At 41.3% G+C, this 24018-nt stretch overlaps 2 protein-coding genes across 3 annotated transcripts; both read right to left on the bottom strand.

Moving 5' to 3' along the window:
• Nucleotides 1-666: 666 nt before the first annotated feature.
• On the bottom strand, nt 667-11259 carry LOC310874695 (uncharacterized protein; the record flags this gene model as incomplete). Its single annotated transcript, XM_083787556.1, has 10 exons — nt 11124-11259; nt 9226-9587; nt 8673-8799; nt 6629-6843; nt 5196-5330; nt 2126-2413; nt 1771-1897; nt 1266-1480; nt 814-948; nt 667-709 (listed from the first exon to the last, which is right to left on the bottom strand). Exons 2-10 carry the CDS (start codon nt 9510-9512, stop codon nt 667-669), a joined length of 1572 nt encoding a protein of 523 aa, XP_083643682.1. The 5' UTR covers nt 9513-9587; nt 11124-11259.
• Nucleotides 9597-23621, bottom strand: lcmt1 (leucine carboxyl methyltransferase 1). 2 transcript variants are annotated; one of them, XR_014570540.1, is made up of 13 exons: nt 23420-23621; nt 23236-23314; nt 22665-22756; nt 20720-20841; nt 20399-20475; nt 20103-20164; nt 19478-19580; nt 16360-16480; nt 15910-16011; nt 15064-15155; nt 14702-14799; nt 11907-12058; nt 9597-11207 (listed from the first exon to the last, which is right to left on the bottom strand). XR_014570540.1 is itself a non-coding variant. In XM_083786871.1 (11 exons), the coding sequence occupies exons 1-11, from the start codon at nt 23319-23321 to the stop codon at nt 12036-12038; spliced, it is 978 nt and encodes a 325-aa protein (XP_083642997.1). In that variant the 5' UTR covers nt 23322-23611; the 3' UTR covers nt 11918-12035. The 2 variants fall into 2 exon arrangements, 1 of the variants encoding a protein (XP_083642997.1); XM_083786871.1 differs by lacking the exon at nt 9597-11207 and having other exon boundaries at nt 11918-12058; nt 23236-23611.
• Nucleotides 23622-24018: the final 397 nt, after the last annotated feature.

Below are 24018 nucleotides of genomic sequence, written 5' to 3'. Positions count from 1 at the left end.
TTGGGAATAATAGTGTTAAACCTTGAAATTCTAAAATTGACCTGAAATTATTTTTGTGTCTCAGTCTTCATCTGAAAATCCAAGAAATATAGGCCTATATGGTCATTGGCTGTTTTGACACAATGAAAGGCAATAATGAAGAACAACAGCTTTCCTCTTCAAATAGTTATTCCACTAACTATGAAGCATTTTCCTCCTGTCAACCATTTGGCTGTTGAGCCCTGTCGCCATGTCAGTCTCAGTGACAGAGGTTGTTATCACATTAGCCTACAGTATGTACATCTTACAAAGCAATGTCTCTCACCTGCACAATGTGATTCTGCTGCAAATGTTTTCCTACTGCACAAGAAGCATATTCTGCCTAATTCTATTTCTATTTTGCCGTACAGTATATTTGTGTTGTGTTATCTGACTCTCTCTCTCTACATCAATGTTGCCCATGCCCACCAACACTATCAAACTGCAATTTATTACACTGCAATTCCCAAATGTGTGTGTCTAGAGGACAAAAAGGACACATTTCAGTTACCTTGTTTATTTGATAATAAGTGCACTTCTTCTTCAGAAGAAAAAATCTAAAACAATAGAAAACACAGGGATGCAAGAAGAGTTAGCCTACACAAGCAACATTTCAGAAGAGAAACATCTACAGAGAAGAGACGTTTATCACTTCATAATAAGCCGAATCTTTTCATCACCAAGGATGGTCCTGTAATAAAAAAAGATTAAAAATATAATCAAGATTTATTTTTGTATAGGTTTTTTTTGCTTTTTACACAGTACATGGGAAGGCACACACGGCACACTGTATACCTGAGAAGTCCAGCGGCTAGCAGGCCTCCTCCTATTGGTCCAGCCCAGTAAACCCAGTGGTAGGTCCAATAGTTGGCCATCACAGCTGGACCAAAGGCCCTGGCAGGGTTCAAGCATGTCCCTGATACATCTCCACTGGATCAGAACAGAGAGCACAATAAGAGCTTTTTGGGGGAAATTTGTTGGCTAAATATTTTTATTTTATTTTTATATATATATTTTTTATGATTCAAAGTTTTATTGCTTTTATATGTCTTAAAATTGCCTATTTAAGAAGACGAGACTATGGTGGAAATGGTGTTTTTGTCAGTTAGTTCGTCCAGCCGTGTAACGCTATCCAAAGACACAAATACTCAAGTAAAGTAGCAGATGATAAAAGAAAAGGTATGCACAGTATTGCAGTTTCTGTGCACCATTCCACTTCAAAGTTGGCCACATTCACATTATCTTACCCAGCCAGGATGTTGATGATGACGGTGCAGCCCACTAAGAAGGGAGCCAAAGGGGTTTTTGTCTTTTTGTTGACTGCCACTAGCAGCACCACCATAGTGACTAAGCAGGTCATGGCAATTTCTCCAAAGATGGCTCCTGCTAGCTGGTTTTCTGACTTGAGAATGTCGAAAGCAGCCCCAGTGGCATTGAAGTAACGGTCTGCAGGTGTCATGATCTAGGGTGAAATATTTTTTAATAATAAAATAGATTTATACTGTATTTGAATGTTAAATGTAATAATTTGTAAGAAACTATTAGGCTAAACTATGCCTATATAAACTGCACACACCCACAAGACCCAACAAGAAAACACTATGAAATGCATTATTTCACAGCTAGAAAGTGTCCTACTATACAGCAGTTTCACTTGAATAATTATGTAGCCATGGCTTTATATTAAACCGTATATTTACTTAAACCCTATATACTTTGTTGACCTTTATTGGCTATGGATTTGACACTGACCTTCGCCATTCCAGCTCCCAGGACACCTCCGATGAGTTGACTGACGAGATAGGGCCCCACCATTATTAGCTCCATGCCTCCACACAGGTAGATGGCTATGGTGAAAGGCGGGTTGAAATGGGAACCACTGGGAGTGGAGTGAGAAAAGAAGAGTGAGAAACAAAGAGCAAATTTCCATTGTAAGCATATGTGCACTGAAGGTGATGTAATTCTATTCTGAACATGCATTTAGTATTTTCCAAAGGATGCACTAAGACAATGAGAATCAACAATACTATAAAGCAGCATTTCCATATTCAGTGTAAGTCAGTGTAACTGTAAAGCAAATCTATTTTATTAATAAAGAGAACAAAACCTGATGTTGTCCATGACAGCAACCATCACTGCCACAGCCAGTCCATGCACCAATGCCGGCTGCACTCTTCCTGCTGCAGGCACATTTTCTATGACAGACACACAGCCAATGAACACAAAAAACATGGTCCCCACGATCTCCGCCAGGCAGGGCTGGATCAGCTTCTCGAACTTGTTGGGAGGTCTGGCGGCAGGCGGCTTCGTGCCCTTCTCCATCAGTGTGGAGTCAGTATCCTCCATCTCCATTTTTTCAGTTGCCATTGTGGGTAAAAAGGTATTCTTGACCTGCCTGTTATAGTAATGTAACAACAAAGCACCGGTCCACGACTCTCTGTGGACTGTCAGACGCAACACTGGCACCTGTGATTATATAGTCTGCGTGAACAATATTATAAATGACAAAATCTGGCAGAGCTGGACTGATATGACCACATATCGTAAAACCTCAGAGGGCCTATTACAGTACACCAGCATTCAAACCAGCACATAGACTGACCTCGATCTTTAACCCAAAACCCACTTATTGGCATCTTGTCCAAGCTATTGTGAAGATAAAGCTGGACAGTTTTACATGAAGGGATCAAAGTGACAGTGTATTGAAACGGTTGATGCTGCTAATCTAATCTGATATTAAGCAAATAGTGGTGAAGGACATGGGATGATCAAAGATTCCTCTCTGCAGTACCGAAAGTGGGTGGAAAGTGGTGCAACTGGAGTTAGATTGATTGATTGAATACTTTATTAGACAGAAATGTAACAGTACAATCAAGGTAGGCCTAAAGTCAGACACCATCATTGTTTGTTTGCAGATCCACAAACATCGGTCTGTGGATCTGGTTCAGAATGAAAAACCACCATAGCCCTCGCTCTACTCCTCCTTGATTGTCACAGCCTCCAGGTATAGTACCTCACTCCCTTGAATACTTATTCAATCAGAACTGAATTTGTTAGAAGAATCAATTTGAATTAAGACATTGAAAAAGGCATGGGAGAGACCAACGCATGCATATATATACTATAGTACCGTATGTGCAAACATTACACAGGCTTCATGGCATTCTTATGTGTATGCAAATGTGACTGGCATAGCATACATTCTTGGGGGTCCTATGAGGTGAGATGGGGAGAGAGGTGTAGAAACATTCCTACGTGCATAATTTGGGAACACAAATAATTATGTGCCGACAGTAAAGAAGGAGGCTGTACATTGCTACAGCATGTTAAGGTTATGTTTAAGTGCAGACAAGGGCACTCCTTTATTATGACTTTAATCTAGCTTTATTGTGCACTGCAGTTCAGTGCCCTGTCCTTGCAAAGTAGCATGGTTTTCCATTCTGGAACTTTGAACCAAACAATGATTATAAAAAAAGACAGTAAACCGATAACAGAAACATTTAATCATTTGTCAGTATTGATTTAATTATTACATTTCATACAAATTGCTCCAGCCATATAAACAAATATTTCAGTTCACAAAAGTGGGGTTTCAGGGGTTTGAAACTTTTGACACCCACTAGTGTTAATATTTAACCTCAAATTCTGTTCTTTTATGGAACTTTTGTTTTGCAGATTAATCTGATTTCAGATCAAAGCTGAGTGCATCTCAATCCATGCCCATCCATCTACATGTGACACATGTTATAGATGGATGCGTTTTTGCTTAGTCTGCAAACCACTTTCAACCTGATATCCGTATTTTGTGCATCCGTATTTTGTGCATAGGCAAACATTCCCCACCATCCCCTGTTTTTTCTGAAAAGAGGTTTAAATGCTGTACATTTAAAAAACCCAGTGATGGACAGGTTTCAGTTATACAATCCAATCTCTGTCTTAAATAATATATATATAAAATAATTGGAGGCCTTCTCTAGTCTTCTTTCATCATCATTCGAGTCCCCTGATCTCCAAACAAAAATCTGCAATAAAGAACACAAAGAAATAAGTAAATGGATGTCAGAACTGCCATTGATAGATCAATAAGTTAACACCTTTGTTTCCAAAATCATTATCAATTAAGGTACACCAGAGTGATGTAATACAGCTGTAAAGAAAAGGTTAACATTTTGTATCAGACCAATTAGATTGTGTTATGAAGCAAGGACACAGGTTTTCTGGCCTGGCAAATAGCCTACTGTTAAGCAATCCGTCATGTCTACCAAATTCATGCAGATGGATCTAATATAATTCAGCCGTATGTGTCTTAAGTTTAAATTCACTGTCCCAGTCACCAGTAATACAACTTCAGTTAGTTCTGAAGTCTGTTTGTCTAGACTAGAATCCATTGTCAGACTTCTGATTGGTCCCTACCCAACCAACCAGCAGGCTCCTTCCTCCTCGTTCTGCCCTGGTTTCCTACTGTTTTGTTCTGTTCATCCTAACTTTGCAAAACAATGCAAAAAAAAGTAAACAAATTTAGGAAAAAAAAAGAAAAAACACGTTATGCCCTCCAGCCAAGATGTAACTTTTTTACTGAGGCCAAGTTTAAAATAAGAATTGAATAGATTACATCATGGCATGCAGGAGGGAGTGGTATTAGTTGGAGAGAAAATATGTTTGATCAACTGAGCCCACTAACAAATAATTTTGCTCTGACCATGGTTCACAATATCTTGGATTATAAAGAAAAGTACAATTAAAGCACAACCTGTTGGCTGTTAAAATTGGCATAAATAGGCAATGATAGATATGCTGAAGTTATGTTTGCTAGAATAAAAGGCAAATTTCCTTGCGATAGGATTAAATGATTGAAGTGTCAATAACTCTCAAAATCATCTTTCAAAAATGATCTGACCTATAAACAATCTAGAACGACATTCACGTTTTACCTAATCAATCAGTTGGAATGGATCTAATTTAAGTGCAGCATTTTACTCCCTTTGCACAAAATCAAAACAGCAAATTGGCCCGGCTATAATTTTGCAACTTAAAATAACAGACAACCACAAAATTACTCTAGGCGCCTATACAAAATATGAAAAGACTTGTTTATAAATTCCACAGAATATTCCAGACTCCCATAGCATATAACAGTGGATCCCAGTTGATGGCTAGTTCTACTATCTTATACATACCTGACGAAGATGGCAGTGATCAGTGATCCAGTGAAGGGTCCGACCCAGTAGATCCAGTGATGATCCCAAAAGTTGGCTGCCACTGCAGCGCCGAAGGCTCTAGCTGGGTTCATGCAGCCGCCAGATACTGACGCTCTGAAACCACAGATATTGGGTGAAACCACAGGGATGAATACCAGTAAGACGCCCGAGGGTGAGAAGCGACCTCGCCCTATAAGGGCGAAATCGTGTGCACGCATCCGCCTCGTTGACGGCATACTGCTGGGCGAGCGCTGGTGCTTTGACATGGGATCAACATGGATTGACTTCTGTACTGGCCATATAAGGAGCATGTACAGGGTTTGATGAGGTCAGATCAACATATGGAATGTCAGAACAGGTCAGCTCCATATATGGAGATCTAAGGGTGAGCCAGTGTCTTGAGTGTACAGGGTTTGATGAGGGCCCAGGTGGGGCCGGGCCTTAATTTTCGGGTCTGTTGAGAATTCTAGTTTTCGCTGGCTGCCGGGCGTGGCTGCACTAATAACTTTGGGGCAGGCCCGTCTAGAGTTTGACATTGTAATGGACAGGTATAAGTCAAAAGGGAGACATCAAAGAGGAATGATGGGTGGGGTAGGATCAACAAATTGGTTCTAACATATATCCATATATGGAGAGACTAAGGGTTTGAGGTTATAGATCAGATGTAGGGTTGTTGGCCAATATGATGAAATCGGGGATATCCAAATATGGGCTTAACTGCGACAGCGGATCGCATTTACTATGACATCAGGGATCTCATCCCTGCTTTCAAAGGTGTGATTTGGGGCCCTAAGGAGGATGAACAAAATGAATATCAACATCCTAATATTGTCCAATACTTAGATAGGGAGGGGGGTGAAATTATGACAGGCAGTTGCCGCTGTCAAAATATGACCGTCAAAAAAACACTTTGTGTTTGAAATAGACACTATTGCTTTCTAAGGTGTGATTTGGGGCCCTATACGATGAATACAGAATAAATATCAACATCCTAATACTGACCAATAATTAGATTGGGAGGAAATTATGACGGGCAGTTGCTGCTGTCAAATTATGACCCCCCCAGTCAAAAAACACTTTGTGTTTGAAATAGACACGTGCTTTCTGAGGGGTGATTTGGGGCCCTAAGGATTAATCCAAAATTAATATCAACATCCTAATACTGTCCAATACCTAGATAGGGAGGGGGTGAAATTATAACAGGCAGTTGCGATAAGAGCAGCAGACATACAGACACACAGACCAACCCTCTTCAAGATGGCTCGCCTGCTAAGAGCCATGCTGCAAAACAAATTATAAAATAATTCTGAACATAGAAATATTCCCTGTGTACTGAAAAACCTAATCTATTATACATTTGCAATGATTGATCAAATAAAAATAATTTAAGAAAATGTAGCTCTGAGCCTTACGTAGCCAGAATACAAGCAGTCAGAGTAAGGCCGATGGTGAAGGGAGCCATCAGGGAACTAGTGCGGGCGTTGACAGCTACCATGCACACCACTAAGGTGAGGAGGAAGGTACACATCAATTCCGCCACGGTGGCTCCAGCGAAGAAGTCTGGGCCCTTCACCTGAATGAAGGCACCGCCGGAAAATAAGGCGTACCGTGCAGCGGGGAAAAGTACCTGGATAAATAAGAGAGATTAGGTTAGTTATATTATATTATAATTGTCTCCATCAGGCCGAAGGCCAGGACACTGAAAGTACAACACTTTCCATCGACAGCCTTAGCCACAGAAGACACATTGCCGTCGCTACAGTCATATACAAAATGCACCCCGACCCCCCCCCACTGCACTAGGGACCTCCAGGACATGCTCCATCCACCTTACACCAGACGGCGAAACACCCGCCTATGCACAGCCACAACAGAACATGCTCTCGACCCCCCAGGCTACAAAACACGCACATTGGACAGAATCTTTCTCCACACTGCTGTCCAGGTGTGGAACAGCCTACCAGAGCATGTAGTGGACTCCATCACAGACAAAGGTCTTCAAGCCTTTAAACACAGAGTTCACAGACATCTCCTGACCACCCCTCACACAGACTGTTTTTTTTTTTTTATATATTCTTTATCCCACGATTTTGTAACCCATTTTTCACCCCTGTGTCAATCATCTAATGTGATCCTGGGCTCTACACACCCTCCGCCAACCTGGGGAGAGCAACGGACTTAACTCATGCTTCCTTCATGCTTGAGTGTCCAAGTTGCTCCTTTACACCTGACAGGGGGAGTTTCCCTGGTTGGACGTAGCGCGTGGAAGGACCAGTTCCTTTCCCCTCCATCAGGCGCCCCAGCTGGCCAGGGGGAGGCAGTTTAGAGACCAGGATTACTGCATGTTTTTGTGAGGGTATCTACCCTAGGGGACACGGGGAGAACATGCAAACTCCACACAGAAAGGCCCTTTCGCCAACCCCGCCTTCGGGTATGGGCACTGATGACGCGGAGGAGGAAACACGCCACCAGCACCCACAGCGCCCCGAGCGGGAATCGAACCCAGGAACTTCTAGCTGTGAGGCGACAGCACTACCAACTGTGCCACCGTGCCCCCTCACACTGACTGTTGAGCTGCAGTGCACCATTTGATTGGCCAATGGATATGTATCTTACTTATCTTACTTTAATATGCAATTATTTGTTCACAATTGCATTAAAAAAAAAGGGAAAAAAAAGACATGGGGCGAGTACAGTATGTTTTGCACTCAGTCCGTCCGTCTGTCTGTCTGTCCGTACGTCCGTCTGTCTGTCGTCTGTCATCAGCTAATCTCTGGCACCGTTGGCTTGATGGCAGCCTTGCAGTGCACACACACTCCCTGGATGCCAGAGATGAACCTCTGCCCCACATCTTTCACGTGAGCCTGTTATAGCCGATTCTTGTAAAACACATTTTGACGGTACACTTACAGATTTTGTCCAAACATCACACAAAACGGTACACAGTCTCTCTATAGCTATTAAATGAAACGGGTTTTCAGATTTATCATACTCCATCCTTATTGGCTAAGATTCGCTTCCAAATTTCGCAGGAGTGCTCCGTTTTGAACAGAATGCCTCAAATCATGAACACAGCATATGATTTCCATGACATTTTGCACGCACATTCCCACTGGGGCCCGAGGAAGAAATGTCAATTGAACATTTTCATATCAGCCTCATGGTGGTGCTATAACTGGCCGATTTGTGTTATTACCTATAACTGCACAATCTGTGTAATTCGTCTAAAAGCGCCAAATTTTGCACAGATGTAGCCCAGGGCATGCTCTAATGATTTAGCTAGGGCGCCAGAGCCGGCAACTTTCGGGGTTGCCACAGCGGCCAAATCCATATGGCCACCATTAACAATTTATATAGCATGTGGTGTGTAGGGGGTTTTCATTCATTCATGCACAAAAAAACACTCTACATAGTGGGACAAACTGGGACATTATACTAAGACCAGTTGACTCCTACCTGGGCAAAAGCGGCACCAATCATTGCTCCAGTTAGCTGAGCCAGGGCATAGGGGAACAGTAGGGCGAGCTTCATTCCTCCACACAGGTACACACTCAGAGACACCGCAGGGTTGAAGTGCCCTCCACTGAAACCATAGAGTACATCACCTTAGGTCAACTCTCTCACCTGTTTTCTTTCCTTCTTCTATTTGCATTCTATTTCACCCACACTTTGGATAACAGCATACATCAAATGGCATATTTCATTCTGTTCCATACAAGACAGATTTGTCTGGAATTTTGGGTGGGCATATCTCCAAAGAAACAACGGTGCCAGATGAAAAATGTACATTTCGTTAACAAGTATAAGCTCTGTCTGGGCAACAGTAGGATGCACCTTTGTAATATTTTGGGAATAAAAACTGATCATAACATTTTCTCTCTCATTAAATTAAGACGTGATGCTGTTAAGCCCCCCACTTTAGCCCGGTCAACATTACATTCAAGATCAAGTTCCCATTACATAGTCCACATATAAAGCTTACACACTCAGATATTTCTGTGTGCTTTACCTGATCTGTCCAAACATTGCGATGACCACTGCAAGTGCCAGCCCATGTGCCAAAGCAGGCTGGATGGAGTGTGGAGCAGTGTTATCCATTATTGAGGAACAACCTATGAACACAAAGAGGGTAGTTCCCACCAACTCAGCCAGACATGGCTGGACAATCTGTTCAAACATGTTGACCATCTTGCTTTTTGATTTGAGATTCCCTTGCTCCGTCTGCATCTCGGCCATGGTGAAGACCGCCGGCTTCGTCTCTGTGCCAGACATCTTGACCGTCTCTGTGCCAGACATCTTGACCGTTGTGGTGTGTCAGGTGCACCTGCTGGTTCTACTGGTCAAATGCTCAGATAAGTTGTGGACGCCTTTCTGATGCACACAGGAGAGGACACATGCACATCCCTGGTTGTTTCTGTCGCCCCACCTACTCAGTATTATTCAAGCTCTCATTGTTATTGGCACTAATCCATAGAAAGTATTAGCTCTTGGTGTTATTGGCTATCGAAGAACACAGAGAGACATAAGTATGAGGGATAGCTTATCATTACAATACAACACTATCCAGAAGGATCACACCTTGTTTTACAGATTGCATTTCAAAATAAGTACAGTATGGAAGCAAGGACAATCCTTTTAATGACAAATTTATTTTAACTTATGCAAAAGGATGTCCATTATCACACATGACCAAATGCCACCATTGATGGTTAAAACAAGGCCATTTTTGTCGTTTCCTGATGAAAAGTGTTACTGCTGATAAGTTAATGAGCTACAAGTAGCAGATATAAAAGGTGTTTTACTGATGCTGAGATTTAAGCTGACGATTAAATCTCACCCTCAATAGGACTTTGGCATTCAATAACATCCAGTGGCTTTGGATTGCATTAATACTCCTTGACGTTTCATGCATGTTGTGGTGTCTGAATGCCAATGACATTTTGTGTCAATAGTCAAATCAAAATATCTTTCTAATCACCAAGTGACATTATGCATTAATTATGAGCAGATGAATGACACATGGTCCCAATTTAATCCATTTTGAATTCAGACTGCAACACCAACATGGATTAAAAGTCAAGGTATTAGGTATGTAACAGAATGTGACTGGTGATTACACAAAAAGGACATCTTTATTCAACTGCACCAGATTAGCATTCATCGTCTTATGAGAAATTGGTATCTCAGTTTCTAATATTTGAAGAAAAATAGTTCCCACTATCACATTTATTTATTTCTTCTTCTTTTTTATAGAAAATGTGTTACAGGCAAATCAGCCAGCATTGGCAATTTTATGCAAATCAGGCAATACTAAAAAACAAGACACGCATGCAGGTGAACATATAGTGCCCGATTTCTGTTTTTATGAAAATATCTTTCTGGGAAGTACAACTTATAAATAAATAAAACAAAGAAACAATGGCACAACGAAAGACAAATGACACAGAGGTACAAGGGGTCTTCAACTCAGTCTTGTAAAAACCAGACACACATGATGCTGACAAACTGACTAAGTCAGACTTATACAGAGTGAAACTGATTATTTTACTTCAGTCTATGTTCCATATTTGAAAGGGTTCCAGCCAAGTTATACATATGCCTAGTGCAGAAGCCAGCTTAGTGTATTAAGTCAGCTTTGTGAATTATGCACTGGATGACTAAAATTAGTCGTGGTAAACAAACAAAAAGTATATACCTTTAGGATAGTATAGGCAAAATCAAATCTTATGGTGAAGTTGTTCCATAGCAGCATAACCTCTACTGAAAAATGTTCACTCTGGCCGTGACATTTCCACATGAGATAAGTGATGTTCAGTTTATGGTTCAAATTACATGTAGGAACGAAGTAAAACTGGAAGCTGTATACATCGAATTGATTAATGTAAGCCAACGCTCAAAAATACTCACATTCCTGGGTATTTTGTAATTTTCTTCCTGGACCGACAACAAAATCCCTGGACTGTCCAGGTGAATCCTGGACATGTGGCAACCCTAGAGGCAATCACAAGATCTCTGAAGTTCTTAAAACTTCATTACATTCTTCAATCATCCAAAACATACCAAAACGGATTACACAGAGTGGACACATGATCATTTACACCTGCTCGTGAACGCAAACAGCCTGCTCTTCCAAACGGCAAATACTGGATCAGACAAGGTCAAGAGGTCCATTTACTGATCGACTAGTTTTATACTTTGTTGTGCTGGTGTCACACACCGAAAAGAGCTGCTCTACAAGCTCATAACATGTCACGCTGCGATTTGTTGTGAGCTTGCAAGATTGCCATTTTCGGTGTGCTACACTGATGTGCACCTACTGTATGTATAAATCAGGCTTAAGCATTAGCGCGGGAAAGATGATTAATCTAAGTGACTTTCAAGTGAACACAGCATTATTGTTGGTGCAGTGGTCCTAGCAGCCAGCAAAGGGGGGGGGGGGGGTCCTACTCATTGCTAGGCAGGTGTGACTAATATTTCATGACTTGTTAAATAAAATAAATGGCACCCTGTGATTAGAAAAGATCTGACACATTCCTTCATACAGGATACGCCCTCTGTAGCATCACGTAAATCACCCCCACTTAATCATGGCACAAAACTAACCAAAGAAAAGAACATGCTGCGAACACTTCAGGGACGCAAAGAAAAACAAAGGAGGGGCATTTCAGCTGTTGCTTAGAGAATCCACACGTTTACTGCTTCCAGAGGACAAGCTTGGCGGAGGAAGACGGCTTCCTCTTCCGTGTGCCTCTCCTTCCTCTTCCTACGGCAATCGTTGATTGTGGCGCGCACCGATCGACCAGCACTCTGATTTCACACTCAAAACGACACCTGTGACAGACCTGAGGAAACAAAACATGCTTACAGTAAAACGCTTCAGGGACAGTATAAACTAAAGCATGCATGACCCCATGCTAGTCCGATCGGTGTAGAAGAGTGCATTTAGGTGAAAGGTTGAATGAATAAAGCCTGATGCATACTACACCAGAACTGACATCAGTTTGGAACCGAAAAAATAAATAAATAAACGGTAGACGGACCACGACTTGCGATATTTGCTCTGACTGAAGCAGGGTACACTATAGAGAGTCACAGTCCCGCCCCCTTGAGAACCGGAAAATAAATCCCTGTTCATTTTCCTCATAGACTTTTCAGAAAGTATTTATTTAAAGACGTTTACGCCGCGGACAAAGCCAACTCTTGTCGTGACAAATCATGACAACACACACAATTTTTCGGGCCAAACAAAGAATTAGAAAAAAGCGGCAGGTTACAACACTTTTTGTTGTTTTTCTTCTTTGTGATTATTTGTTTGGTCCAAAATATTGTGTGTGTTGTCATGATTTGTCACGACAAGAGTTGGCTTCGTACGACGGTTAAAAGGTCTTTAAATAAATAAGTTTTGAAATGTCTATGGGAAAAATGCATTGAGATTCATTTCCTGGGCCTGGTGTCGTTATGAAAGGGGACGGGACTGCGACGCTCTATAGCCAGCAGCACTACTGGAACAGATGCAGATGGTTAAATTAATACCTGGATATCGCCTGCGACGCAGAGAATTTCTGACGGAGGTATGGACGTTTTTCCTTTCTATGCGATAGGTTGTTTTTATAAATGTGTTTATAAATGGTCACTAGTCACTAGACAGGTATTATAACACTGGATGGATTGTAACAGTGTGAGCAAAACAATGGTTATTTACAGATGAATAGTTCGTTTTTAGATTTGTTTTGTCTTCCTCGTCTTTCACGGCTCTGACAGCCACACTGACAGTTCTGACAGCCCTGTGTTTTCATGAGTAAACACCTAAGCAAAGCCTTCCGCTGAATCTGAAGTGTGCAAAGCAGCAGGGCCAAGACCGCATTACAAGGCAGGTTCAGAGCATAATGAAACAGTTATCAGGAGTTTTGTTTTGTTTTCAATAAGTCACTCCATCAGAGAAGAGTTCCATCATGCTTCAATCAGCTTTTTTTTATCATTATTTGGAAATTAAATAAAGTAACAATATTACAATAATTAGATCATTAAGTCTGACTTATACAGTCATATTTAAGGTTTTAAATGTACATTATCTGGCGAATCGAGCATAGTGATGGAAGAACTTGGTGGAAGAACTTGGTGAAACATTGCACAAACATTACAGTAATACAAAAAGAAAGATGATTATGTACGCTGCTATGTTAAAGGTATAAGAAAAAGCAAAGCCAACTAAAACATGCTAGGCCTCGTTGGTTTATACTCCGTAGTATGACAGTGTCACATACCAAAACATTAAACAAGCAGCTCTCCAAGCCTACTGTATAGTGTATACCAAATAATGTGTAAGCTTGTACCGGTAGATCTATTCGTCTGTCCCGGATACTTTGTTCTTTTTGGCAATTGACACGGCTGCATGTCGGGTTTTCAACTGGTTGTCCGTTGACCACTGGTGGTCCGTGAAGGTTTTGGTATAGGAAAATGAAGATTTAGAATCTTTTAGATTTAGAAAGGGAAAGCTCTGGGCCACTAGCAAATGTCAGTTAAATGATGACTGTTAAGGGCTTGATTTAATTCACCTCAAATTAACAAATTAAATGAAGCCCTTAACGGACAATATTTCATTTCAAGCCTTTCCCCCCACACCAAGCCCATATCCCCCTCCCAACACAACAGTGGTCTCCAGGTTGATTCTTAGTCAAGATTCTGCTGACCCGTTTCAGATCAACCTATGTATTTGAAAGCGCCTTCTCAACATTATCAAGTCAAAACGCTCTCAGTGACAAGCAGTTGCTGTGTGTGACTGCACAGCAACCTCCATAGATACGACTGAGGAGTGGCCAAAATGCAGACTCAAGTTAAGTAAGTAATTCTCTCTCTCCTTCTATCTCTCCCCCTCCATCCCTCTGTTTTCAAGTGTAGGCCTATATTTAAATTGAGTATTTTGCCTTATTTTCTGATTTATTGCACGGTAACTATTACATTTGGTGAATGAAGCCTGTTTCTTGATTTGGAATAATTTATGTCCAGAGAGCCTTGTGATTATATCCAGATAGCCTGAAAACAAAATAGTTTTCACAACTTCGGTAGACTGTTATTTAAATTTCAGTAGTTATTGGCCTCTTACCTACTGTACCTCTGATATATTTTCAACAGTAATCTGTTAATGTTCTCTTCACATTTTGTGAATAAAAGCCTCCTTTTGTCACTTCAATTCATTATTAATTGATTCCATGTCATGACAATAATGTTGTTCAATGAGGTTTGGCCTTTCCTAGATGGAAATGTAGGCCGTTTTCTGTGTTTCCTCAATTTTTAGACTACTCATAGTGCGTTAGAAAATCACTGACAATATAGGACCAACATTATTTGGGCTTGTGGCCCTTGGACTTTTGTTTTTGCTGAGTGGCCCCTTAGCCATCTTAAATTGAGTAGCCCTGAGATAGATTATGCAAACACACACATGATGTGTAGGCCTATTAACTTCGAGGCTTCGTGAAAAACCTTACCCAGTTTAAGCTTGTCTTTGGTGGCCCAGCAGATGCTGTAGTGCTGAAGGAGTTGTTGCAACAGTTCCCTCTCATCGAGGAACTCCAGATGTTCAATTCTGGGAACAAATGACAAACAGTCCTAATACACGTACACGTAATAAAATGAGACAACAATTATATGTATATGTATTATGAACATATGAACATCTTTGTTTACATTCCAGGCTCACAGCCAGAGGAAGGTTCGGACCTTTCACAGGGTTTGAATGATGCCCATAACAGCTGTATATTTTATGCAGCAATGGACCCATATGGGATGGAACTGAGCAGTACTGATATCCCTTTAAAGAAAAGTCTTGGATGAGGTGGAACTGGATTACCTTATTATATCCTCCTGAGGAAGAACACTGTATACAGTCATCATGTCCAGAGCATCTGCATGCTCCCATCCAGTCTTCAGAAACCGCTCTTTCTGCACACACACACACACACACACACACACACACACACACACACACACACACACACGTCTCAGGCTTATGTGAATACCCCGGGCAGTTATTAAGTTGCTTGATTCTGTAATTAGATATTTGATATTCATTTTGGCTGCCCCGCCCCCTTTCTATACAAACCCATTATAACTTAAAACTCAATCAACACCTAAACTTTTTTCTGTTGACTGATATCGTCCTTCTAATACGTGAGGAGGCCGTGGTTTGTCATTTATTTTTAATAATTATTTTGGAAAAGAACCTTCAGCAACTCCAGCTCCTCCTCCTCCTCACAAAATCAAAAATAATTATTAAAAATAAATGAAAACAGTAAATGACAAACCAGGACATTATCAGTCAACAGAAAATAGGTTGGGTGTTTTCAATGAATCTATCATGGTTAAAATGAAGTTTTAAGTTATATTAGGTTTGTATAGGAAGGGGCGGGGCAGATAAAATTAATATCAAATATCTAATTACTGAATCAAGCAACTTAAAAACTGTCTGGGGTGTTCACATAAGCCTGAGTAGATGATGAAATGACCAAAAGTTTTTTTTTAAAGTGAAATATCCCTTAAGCAATGCCTACAGCAGGCCTGGTAAAGTTTGGTAGAAAGGTTTTCACTTGAAAACTCTTCTTCTAATCTTCATTCTGCGCTATAGCATGTTTCGGCAATGCTAATAGAAACAATATCAGCTGGATCAGCTCATGTGACAGAGGATAATGTGAGTTACCTGGGATTCCAGAGACTGACAGGCCTCTACTCCTGCCAGGATACATTGTCTTCGCTGCAGGTTCTCAATCATTACATAGCCAAAACGATCCATCATGTTCACCTGGATTAAAACAGTTTACCAAATAAGAAGAGAAGCAAGTAGCTTTGAGAACCAATGTTTACTGAGCCATGTGGCCCATAGAACAGGAGACTATCAACAGTTTCTGCAGCGTGAGGCGGCCTGATGTACAAATACACCCCCCTGCCATGACATGAATGTTACCCCCTGGGGGAGCCCGGAATCGGACTGGGAACCTCACGGTTCCCATCTGGGCGTCCTAATAACACAATAACCGTAATCAAGAACCGTTCTACACATAACACATTATTGATCTTTATAACACACTGTGTGTTGAATAATTCCCCAAGCACTGTGCTCTTCTGTACCATCAAAAAGTCTTACAGTTACCTGTTCATAGTTGATAAACATGGCAGTGTGGAAGTTGTCTGCAGCCCAGTGCAACAGGTTGGAGGACTGGGCGGGGGTCATGTAGACCAGCACACACTCTGACACAAGCAGTGTGGGTAGCCTGGTGGAGAATACAATTTGATGTTAGAAGAGAATGTACAGGTATGTTTTAAGAGGAAGGCATTGTGGAACAACTAGAAAGATGCAATCCTGGGGAATTGAGAGTGTGGTTGCCTATATATGAATATTGTCCAATCAGAAGAGGAAAGGACAGATACACATATTGTGATGTCACCGTATATTGTTCAATCATATGGCTGGTGTGTGTAAACATTGTCCGATCAGAGGAGAGAACAAAAAGACCAATAACAATATTAGACGATGAGGGAACATCAAAATAAGTTGCGCTGCAGGGGATGTCAGGGAGACATCCCTGTTTACTGCCCCGCCACCAGGAGATGTTCTGGCTAAGTTGCAAAACATCCATGAATGGTGGTACCCAGCTGATGACCCTGCAATGCTAACTTTTTGGTATGCGGTCAGGTTTAGGCTTGGCTCAGGGAAGAGGACGCCCCTGCCATGCATAGTCCACCATGGGCACCGTTAGAGGTGCGACATTGAAAGCAGGAAGACCATCCTTCTGTATGAAATAATGTGTTTGCCTATCGGCAAATACACTAATTAACGGCAGAAGGGCATTCCATGAGTGCTGGTATTATTCTGCTTTTACGTTTTAACATGGGAATTGACTATTAGAACTGAAAATAACATCCCAGTGGTGGCTGATTATCCATTGTGGAGACTGGTTGAGTAGATCAGTTCAGTATAGAGTATTTTTGGTAATGATCTCCCAACAGAAGTCCCTCACTGTACTGTTAGTAGGGTAGTTTATGTGTAGGTTTATTAAATTCATTTTAGTTAAGGTTAGGATTAGGATATGGGGAGGGCCTTCATTCCATGCCCAGAGGCTGCATTTAGTATTTCCCTGGAAAAGGCAAGAACATCTACAGTTACAGTATAATCAGTTTGTGTGCTGTAGCCTCTGCCTTGCTCACGGCTTCATGTTGTGGACATTCAGGCCCTCATTTATCAATCGGGTGTAAAATCTGCCACAGATTCGAGTGCAGGTTTCGTAGTACACCCACGTCGCCACGGCATTTATAAAGTGATCGCAAACAGCTGATCCTTCCTTAATTTTGTTCTCACGTTAATAAATGTCACGGCTGAATTTGATCTGGCACGCCCTAAGAAATCAAGCCTCGCCCTCGTTTTTGCGACATGAACAACGGCAATACGTTTCCTGAAACCATGGTTACATGAAAAAATAGGTTTCTCCCGTGCCTTGCTGCCCGCCTCACCCCCCTCTCTAATACACACGCACAGCACGCACACGCAACTTGCAAGCCCAACTAACTGGTGTGTTGTTAAACAAATAAAGAACGAACACCTGCATGAATTAAATAAAGTTGTAGGCCTACCCTGTCTGTTTCACTCTCACCTCGCTTGCCTTGCTGTCATGCACGCACGCACGCACCTACATGACACATTAAAATAAAGCTGTCTGTTTCTCCTCTCGCTTCGCTTCCCTTGCTGCCCGGCTCACCCCCCGCACGCAGGCACATATCGCTATTTAGTATTTGCAACTTTCACTGTGTGTTGTTAGTTGTATATTCAATTATTAGAACGAAAACCTGAACCTGTGAACCATAATTAAATAACAAATAGGCACACACACGCTGCTGTTTTGCAGGTGCTCCTCCTGTCCTGTCTGTCTGTCTGTCTCTCTCTATCACAGTGGTCCGTCCGTGACCAACTGACCATGCACGTTCCGACGTTCGCCAGTCTATTTAGATTGCCTCCAGTCGTTAGTCACTGCAGTGGTCGGGACCATAGCCTCATGTGTCTGGTGCATGGGCTGGCTGGGTAATATACCTATATCTCCGATGCAGTTCCCACTTGCGCTGGGAGCCTGGCACGGTACATTTGGCATTCGAGCGACGCGTCGGGTTTATTATATTGCACATACCGTAAGAAAGACATCGGCCTTCATGCTGTAGATTAGGCTACAGTAGGCTATACCTGCACGTTGGGACTCTCCGCAGCTGAGCTGCTCAGCTGCTGCACTATACTCTCCAACGTCCCGTCATGGAAATATTTCAGCACAGACAGCCCAAATCCTCGCATGTATGCGCTCATGCAAAACACTGTTTAAATGGCTTAAGCATCTCTTGCAACATTGTTTTTAATTGCGCGATTTTATCTCCTTGTAATTTCATATGACACATGTATTCCTTAACATTTTTATTTATTTATTTATTACATGTAGCCCATATACATTATACATACATTTTATATAAACATTTTAGGAGTGAATACATATTTGTTTTGATGCCTGTGACAGCCTCTCAGCAGTTCAGACAAGGCTGCTCCGCTTGTAAGACAGAAAAACAGCGTACGCCAGGTCCCGACCAGACGTGACTATTTGTCCTACTCAAGTTCAATTTCAAGCTTTGCCGGAAATGTTAAATGCCGAAAATGTCGGTAATTTCGGCGTGCGCCCATATTTTGGCGTACGCACGGTTGATAAATGAGGGCCTCAGAGTATGGGTTATATGCCATTCAGACTATGGATTTTATGACTTAGAGGCAGCCTAGAGACGAGGCTGCCAATCGTGAAAACATGTCTACTACAGTCGATACTAGAGGTAGTAGCAAATGTAGTCCAGGCGCTTTTCAAGCACCTGGCAAAAAGGAAGTACACGCTATAGGCTGGATAGCCGAAACGTATCTTCATATTTTTCCATTATTAACAATCCGATGTATCTTGTCACTCTGAGTGCGACCCTTCACTCTTGCCAAATGCTTATGTTTTAAGAGGACAACGCACCAGAGCAGTCAGATCACGGTGGTAACAAAAACGTTTATATAGCTGCAATATGAGTGAAATTCATAAATATTTAACCAATGAAAGGTATTAACAAGAGCTTGTGACTAAATAATAACTACACTGGAACCTTTTGACACAGATAATTTTTTTCCATTTCCTGATTACTGTAGTAATAATTTAGCACATACTGTATAATGTTTCTGCCCAACAGGGATATGCATTTCAACTCACTCTGGGTTAATCTGGAATTTCTTGAGTTTCTCGTCTAGACTTGAGATGTCTCTGAGGTCCACTCCAATGATGCAGAATCGGTCTGAGTCAAGGCTATGGCTGTCTGAAGACAAAGGCAGAAAACTACGCAGTAAAACGCTCTGTGTTCATTTAACTTAGATTGCATTGCACACATTTTCATACATATGTACACTCTCTGAGCTACAAAAGGATAAATTAACACAGAGGATTTTTCTTTGTAGGGAAGGTTTGAGAATATTCTGAAAGAGTTCCAGCCAAGAACTGTGTGTTGCCATTTTATTCATGCATATATTTCATACATGTGTACTGTAAAATAATAAATAAATCAGGTGCATGAAAACTAAAACAAGTTTAGGTCCAGTGCTGTAAAATATGAGAGTAGTAAGAAGAGATTAAACCTAAATAAGAATGGTATAAATTCAGAATGCATCACAGTCCCTTGGTTCAACTACGGCCAAAGACCTGTGTTGCATTTTCTACCCCTTGCCATGCCTTCAGCTTCAAGTCTCTCATACGCATTACACAAAAAAAACAACCATCATTTAAAAAGAAAAATCTAAACATATATTTTCTTTAATGACTAGAAATGCGTTTTAAGTATTACCTAATAATAAGGAGTCCGTGGAGTGGGTTTCGATGAGGGGTTTTGATAGAGGTGGTTTTGTCCTAAATAGAGAAAAACAGTAACATTACAGACCGTTATCACAATTCTGTCTCTGTCTCCCGCTACAGGTCACTAGCCCATCTATAAATTCAGGAATCTCTCTCTCTCTCTCTGTGTGTGTGTGTCTTTTATGCCCAAATATAAATCTCCAAAGTTGTTTGTCATAGGCAGGCCTCTGAGTACTCTGATAATGGGTACTGCCAGTATTACAAACACAAAAAGCCAACAGCACTTACTTTATACTGTGGATCTTCCGGGCCACCACCACTGGGAAGTCAACTTCAAAATACTTTTTAGGTAGGAGGTCTTCATCCTGTAAGACAGACAGACAGACACCACACACCCCGACCAACACAACTTCAATTAGTTGCGGTGATATGGGGGTCCATTTGTGGTTGATATCCTCACTTTTGTTTCTGTTGCCATTCTACAGTGCAGTGTACCAGTTTTATTTAATTAGTTATACTTAATATTTTATTATAGTATTACTAATATAATATAGTATTACTATAACCATGCTCTGGACTGGCAGTCAACATGGCTGCCTTGATGTGTACCTTTAGCCTCCAGAATGTGGTGTCTAGACCGGCACCCAAGTTGATAATCTGACAGTTACATTCCGTCTTTCTGATGAACGCATCAAGGAGGTGGTTCACTCCTCGAACCCGGGCATAGTATCCTGCCAGGATAGATAGAAGCATTACACTAATGTACAAAACATAAACAAATCCAATGAGACTATCTGACCACAGTAGTATTTCGCAAACATACATTAGATCTGTGACCCAAAATGTATTGTGTACCCGTTTTACTCCAGACTAAAATAGCAATTAAAATAAATAAGTATTATTTTCTTCTATTATGCTGGTATGTTCAGTTCAGATGCTGTTTAACCCGCTCCCACCCCCTCTCTTTGTAAATGTGTATAACAACAAAGAATAACCCGACTGTGACCTGAAAACCCATGCATGATGTAGAAACGAAAATACAAGGAAGAGTTTATCAAGTTCAGTTGGCTTCACAAACACCATTCAAGCACAGGTGAGAGTCCTTGAGGTGCTCAGTTACAAAAGCTTAAAAACTAACTAATTGGATCATCTCCAAAATAATGACGCATTCTCAACATCCGGACTGGTTAAAGGAATTCTTCCTGCGTTTGAGGAAACTGTTGACAGCAGAAAAGTAAGTCAGTCCATGTGTTTATTTGTGTAGCTGTAGCAGACTTGTTTAAGTTTGTCTGTTAGTTGGTGACTATGTTGCTAGATTACCCTAATGTGCTTCAATTGATTGTTATATAGCCACTGAGCCAGTAGCCACAATTATCAGAGATGAACAGAGATGTGTGTGTACAGTATGTGTGTGTCTCTCTCAGTCACACACAGACATGTAATTTAACCGGAACAGAGCAACACTGATGGCATCATCATACCCGCCTCTACTTTGCCAAGGCAAAGAAGCCCCATTCCATTGGGGAGCAGCTGATAAATCTGTGTTTAAACAGTGTCACAATCTTTGGTGAGGAAGAAAGTTGAGACTTAATTTCAAATTAAACTTTTTGCAACCAGAAAAGATTAAAAACAAACTATTTTCACTGCAGCTACTCTGAAGGAGTCGGACACTAGAGGATGTTGCTGGAAATCCCCCAGTCAATGGTATAAACATTCATGAGAATGTTGCTAAGAATACAGAGACATTGTACGTCATTCATGAGGTGATGAGAAACACAGTCTTAAGTGCTTCTCAAACAAAGGACCCTGTTTTGTTTTGGGTCCATTTGGTCCCATTTGGGCCAGAGAACCAGTGATCTAGCAAACCTTCCTATATTGTAGATCTGTCCCATACACACAATGAACACTCCACAGTTGACAACACAAACCCTAGCTTCAAGCAACTTTTAGATACGACTTCTACTTTGAATATTGAATCTAGAGTTGCAATACCAACCTTTTACAGCCAATACATCCAAAAAGAAAAGTCCTATATGAATAAACTTGAAATATTATTTTTCAGTCGTTGGTATGACCCGGCTGGGGATTGTACCTCAACCTCCCAGTCTCAGGGGAGACTCTCTAACCACAAGGGCCACTGAGCTGGTGCAATTATGTAATAATAATACAAAGGTGACTTTTTAAATAACAGAGGGCAGGGCAGTCCTCTCAACATTATTCATATTGATATTATTTTATTCTACCAGACATGATCCCAGGTCAACAATAGACCATCACCACCACCTACAGGCAGGACTTTGTTTAGTCTTGCATGATGTGAATTATTACTTTACTATACATGTAACTGTTATTGCAGGCATTTTTTCTGCTCAGCTGAGTGCAGACAAAGCTCCACACATTTGAAGTAGATGTATTATGATTGAATCAATTGACTCATGTCAAGTGCTAGTCCGTTTATTTCTCAATAGTAGCAACAATTGAGTAGAGAACAGATAAAATGGTTCACAAAAAGTTTAAATAGTAATAAATAATATTCACAAGCTATCTCACTTACCTCTATTGATCTCAGGAGCCTTTCGTTCCCCCACATTCCTCACAAAGTACTGAATGTATGGATCTTTCCAGTAACCTTTACTGGATGCAAACCTAGAACATTATATGAAAGAGGGTTAATGCATGTTTCCCATTCTGTGGACAGTGTCTCTAGACGATAGACACTGGCTGACCATGATGATACTGTACATCCCCGTTTGGAACCTCACCCTCACTATTATATAGCAGCAGTATATGATATAGCAGTGTCATCATACATGTAACCTAGCCCCTCTCGGAACCCTCCATAAAGCTTTTCTGAAATTTGATGTCGCTTTCTGGGTCGTCAAAAATGTCAGAAACTTCAGTAGCATTGGGTTCTGCTTGTAGGGCTAACATGTAACCCAGCTCAGCCAGCTGTAGTCTGACGCAACGTTACCTCAGTTGTTTACGATGGACGGGCGGTTATAACTCAACTGTGCGTGTGTGTGTGTGTGTGTGTGTGTGTGTGTGTGTGTGTGTGTGTGTGTGTATGTATTTGGTTAAAATGGGTAGGGTTTGTATGTATAAATGAATGAAAGAAACTGAGGTACCGTTTGCAAGTCGTTGCATCGTCACACGTCGCCCTCACACCCTCGTCTGCAATGTCAGTGTCTGAGAAGCCTCGCCGAGCTGCCATCAACGTAGTAGTTTAGTTACCATTCAAACAGTAAACGTTAAATAACAGCACCTGCTGCTATACAGCAGATATTCACAATCACAGTCACACACACACACCAGGCTCAGCTGTCTGAACGGTCTGTCCCCTCCACATGGGACAGAAGCGTGTCTACATACGCTGCTGGTGAGCTATGTTAGATGTATGTGCAGAATAGACAAATAGTCACAGTTAATGTAAGATATGCGATGAATTAATAATATCATGCGAGCAAATGACAGCTAACACGGTGCTCACTAGCTAACTAGTGACTCCACTCCTCCCTATCCGTCTCTCTCTGCCGGAAGTACCGCGGCTTGCCAAAAAAAGAAGGCAGCGTCTAGTGAGCTAATCTAGTGAGCTAATTTAAGACTTCCGGTGGACGATCTCTTCAAAATAAGAGTACCCTCTAGAGTATTGAAAAAAAGTTTAATTTGCACATTAAAACTACAAATTAAGCATTTAAATGATGCTATATGATGCTATAAGACACACATTATGTTTCTGTGTAAGAATAAGTAATTAAATCCTTATAATAATAATAATAAAGTTATCTAAATGGATAAATGCTATTCACTGGAGTGCATGGACTTTATAAAGTGGACACTGGACAAAAGACGGCTCCGCAAGGCAACTATCTGGACATACCCACGCGTTCGGGGAGATGTCCTATACCACA

This window comes from Protomyctophum parallelum (genome assembly GCF_964188405.1).
Source record: "Protomyctophum parallelum genome assembly, chromosome: 17".
NCBI lineage: Eukaryota > Metazoa > Chordata > Actinopteri > Myctophiformes > Myctophidae > Protomyctophum > Protomyctophum parallelum.
Note: the sequence above shows the minus strand (reverse complement) of the source record. Positions and strands in the feature narration are given on the sequence as shown.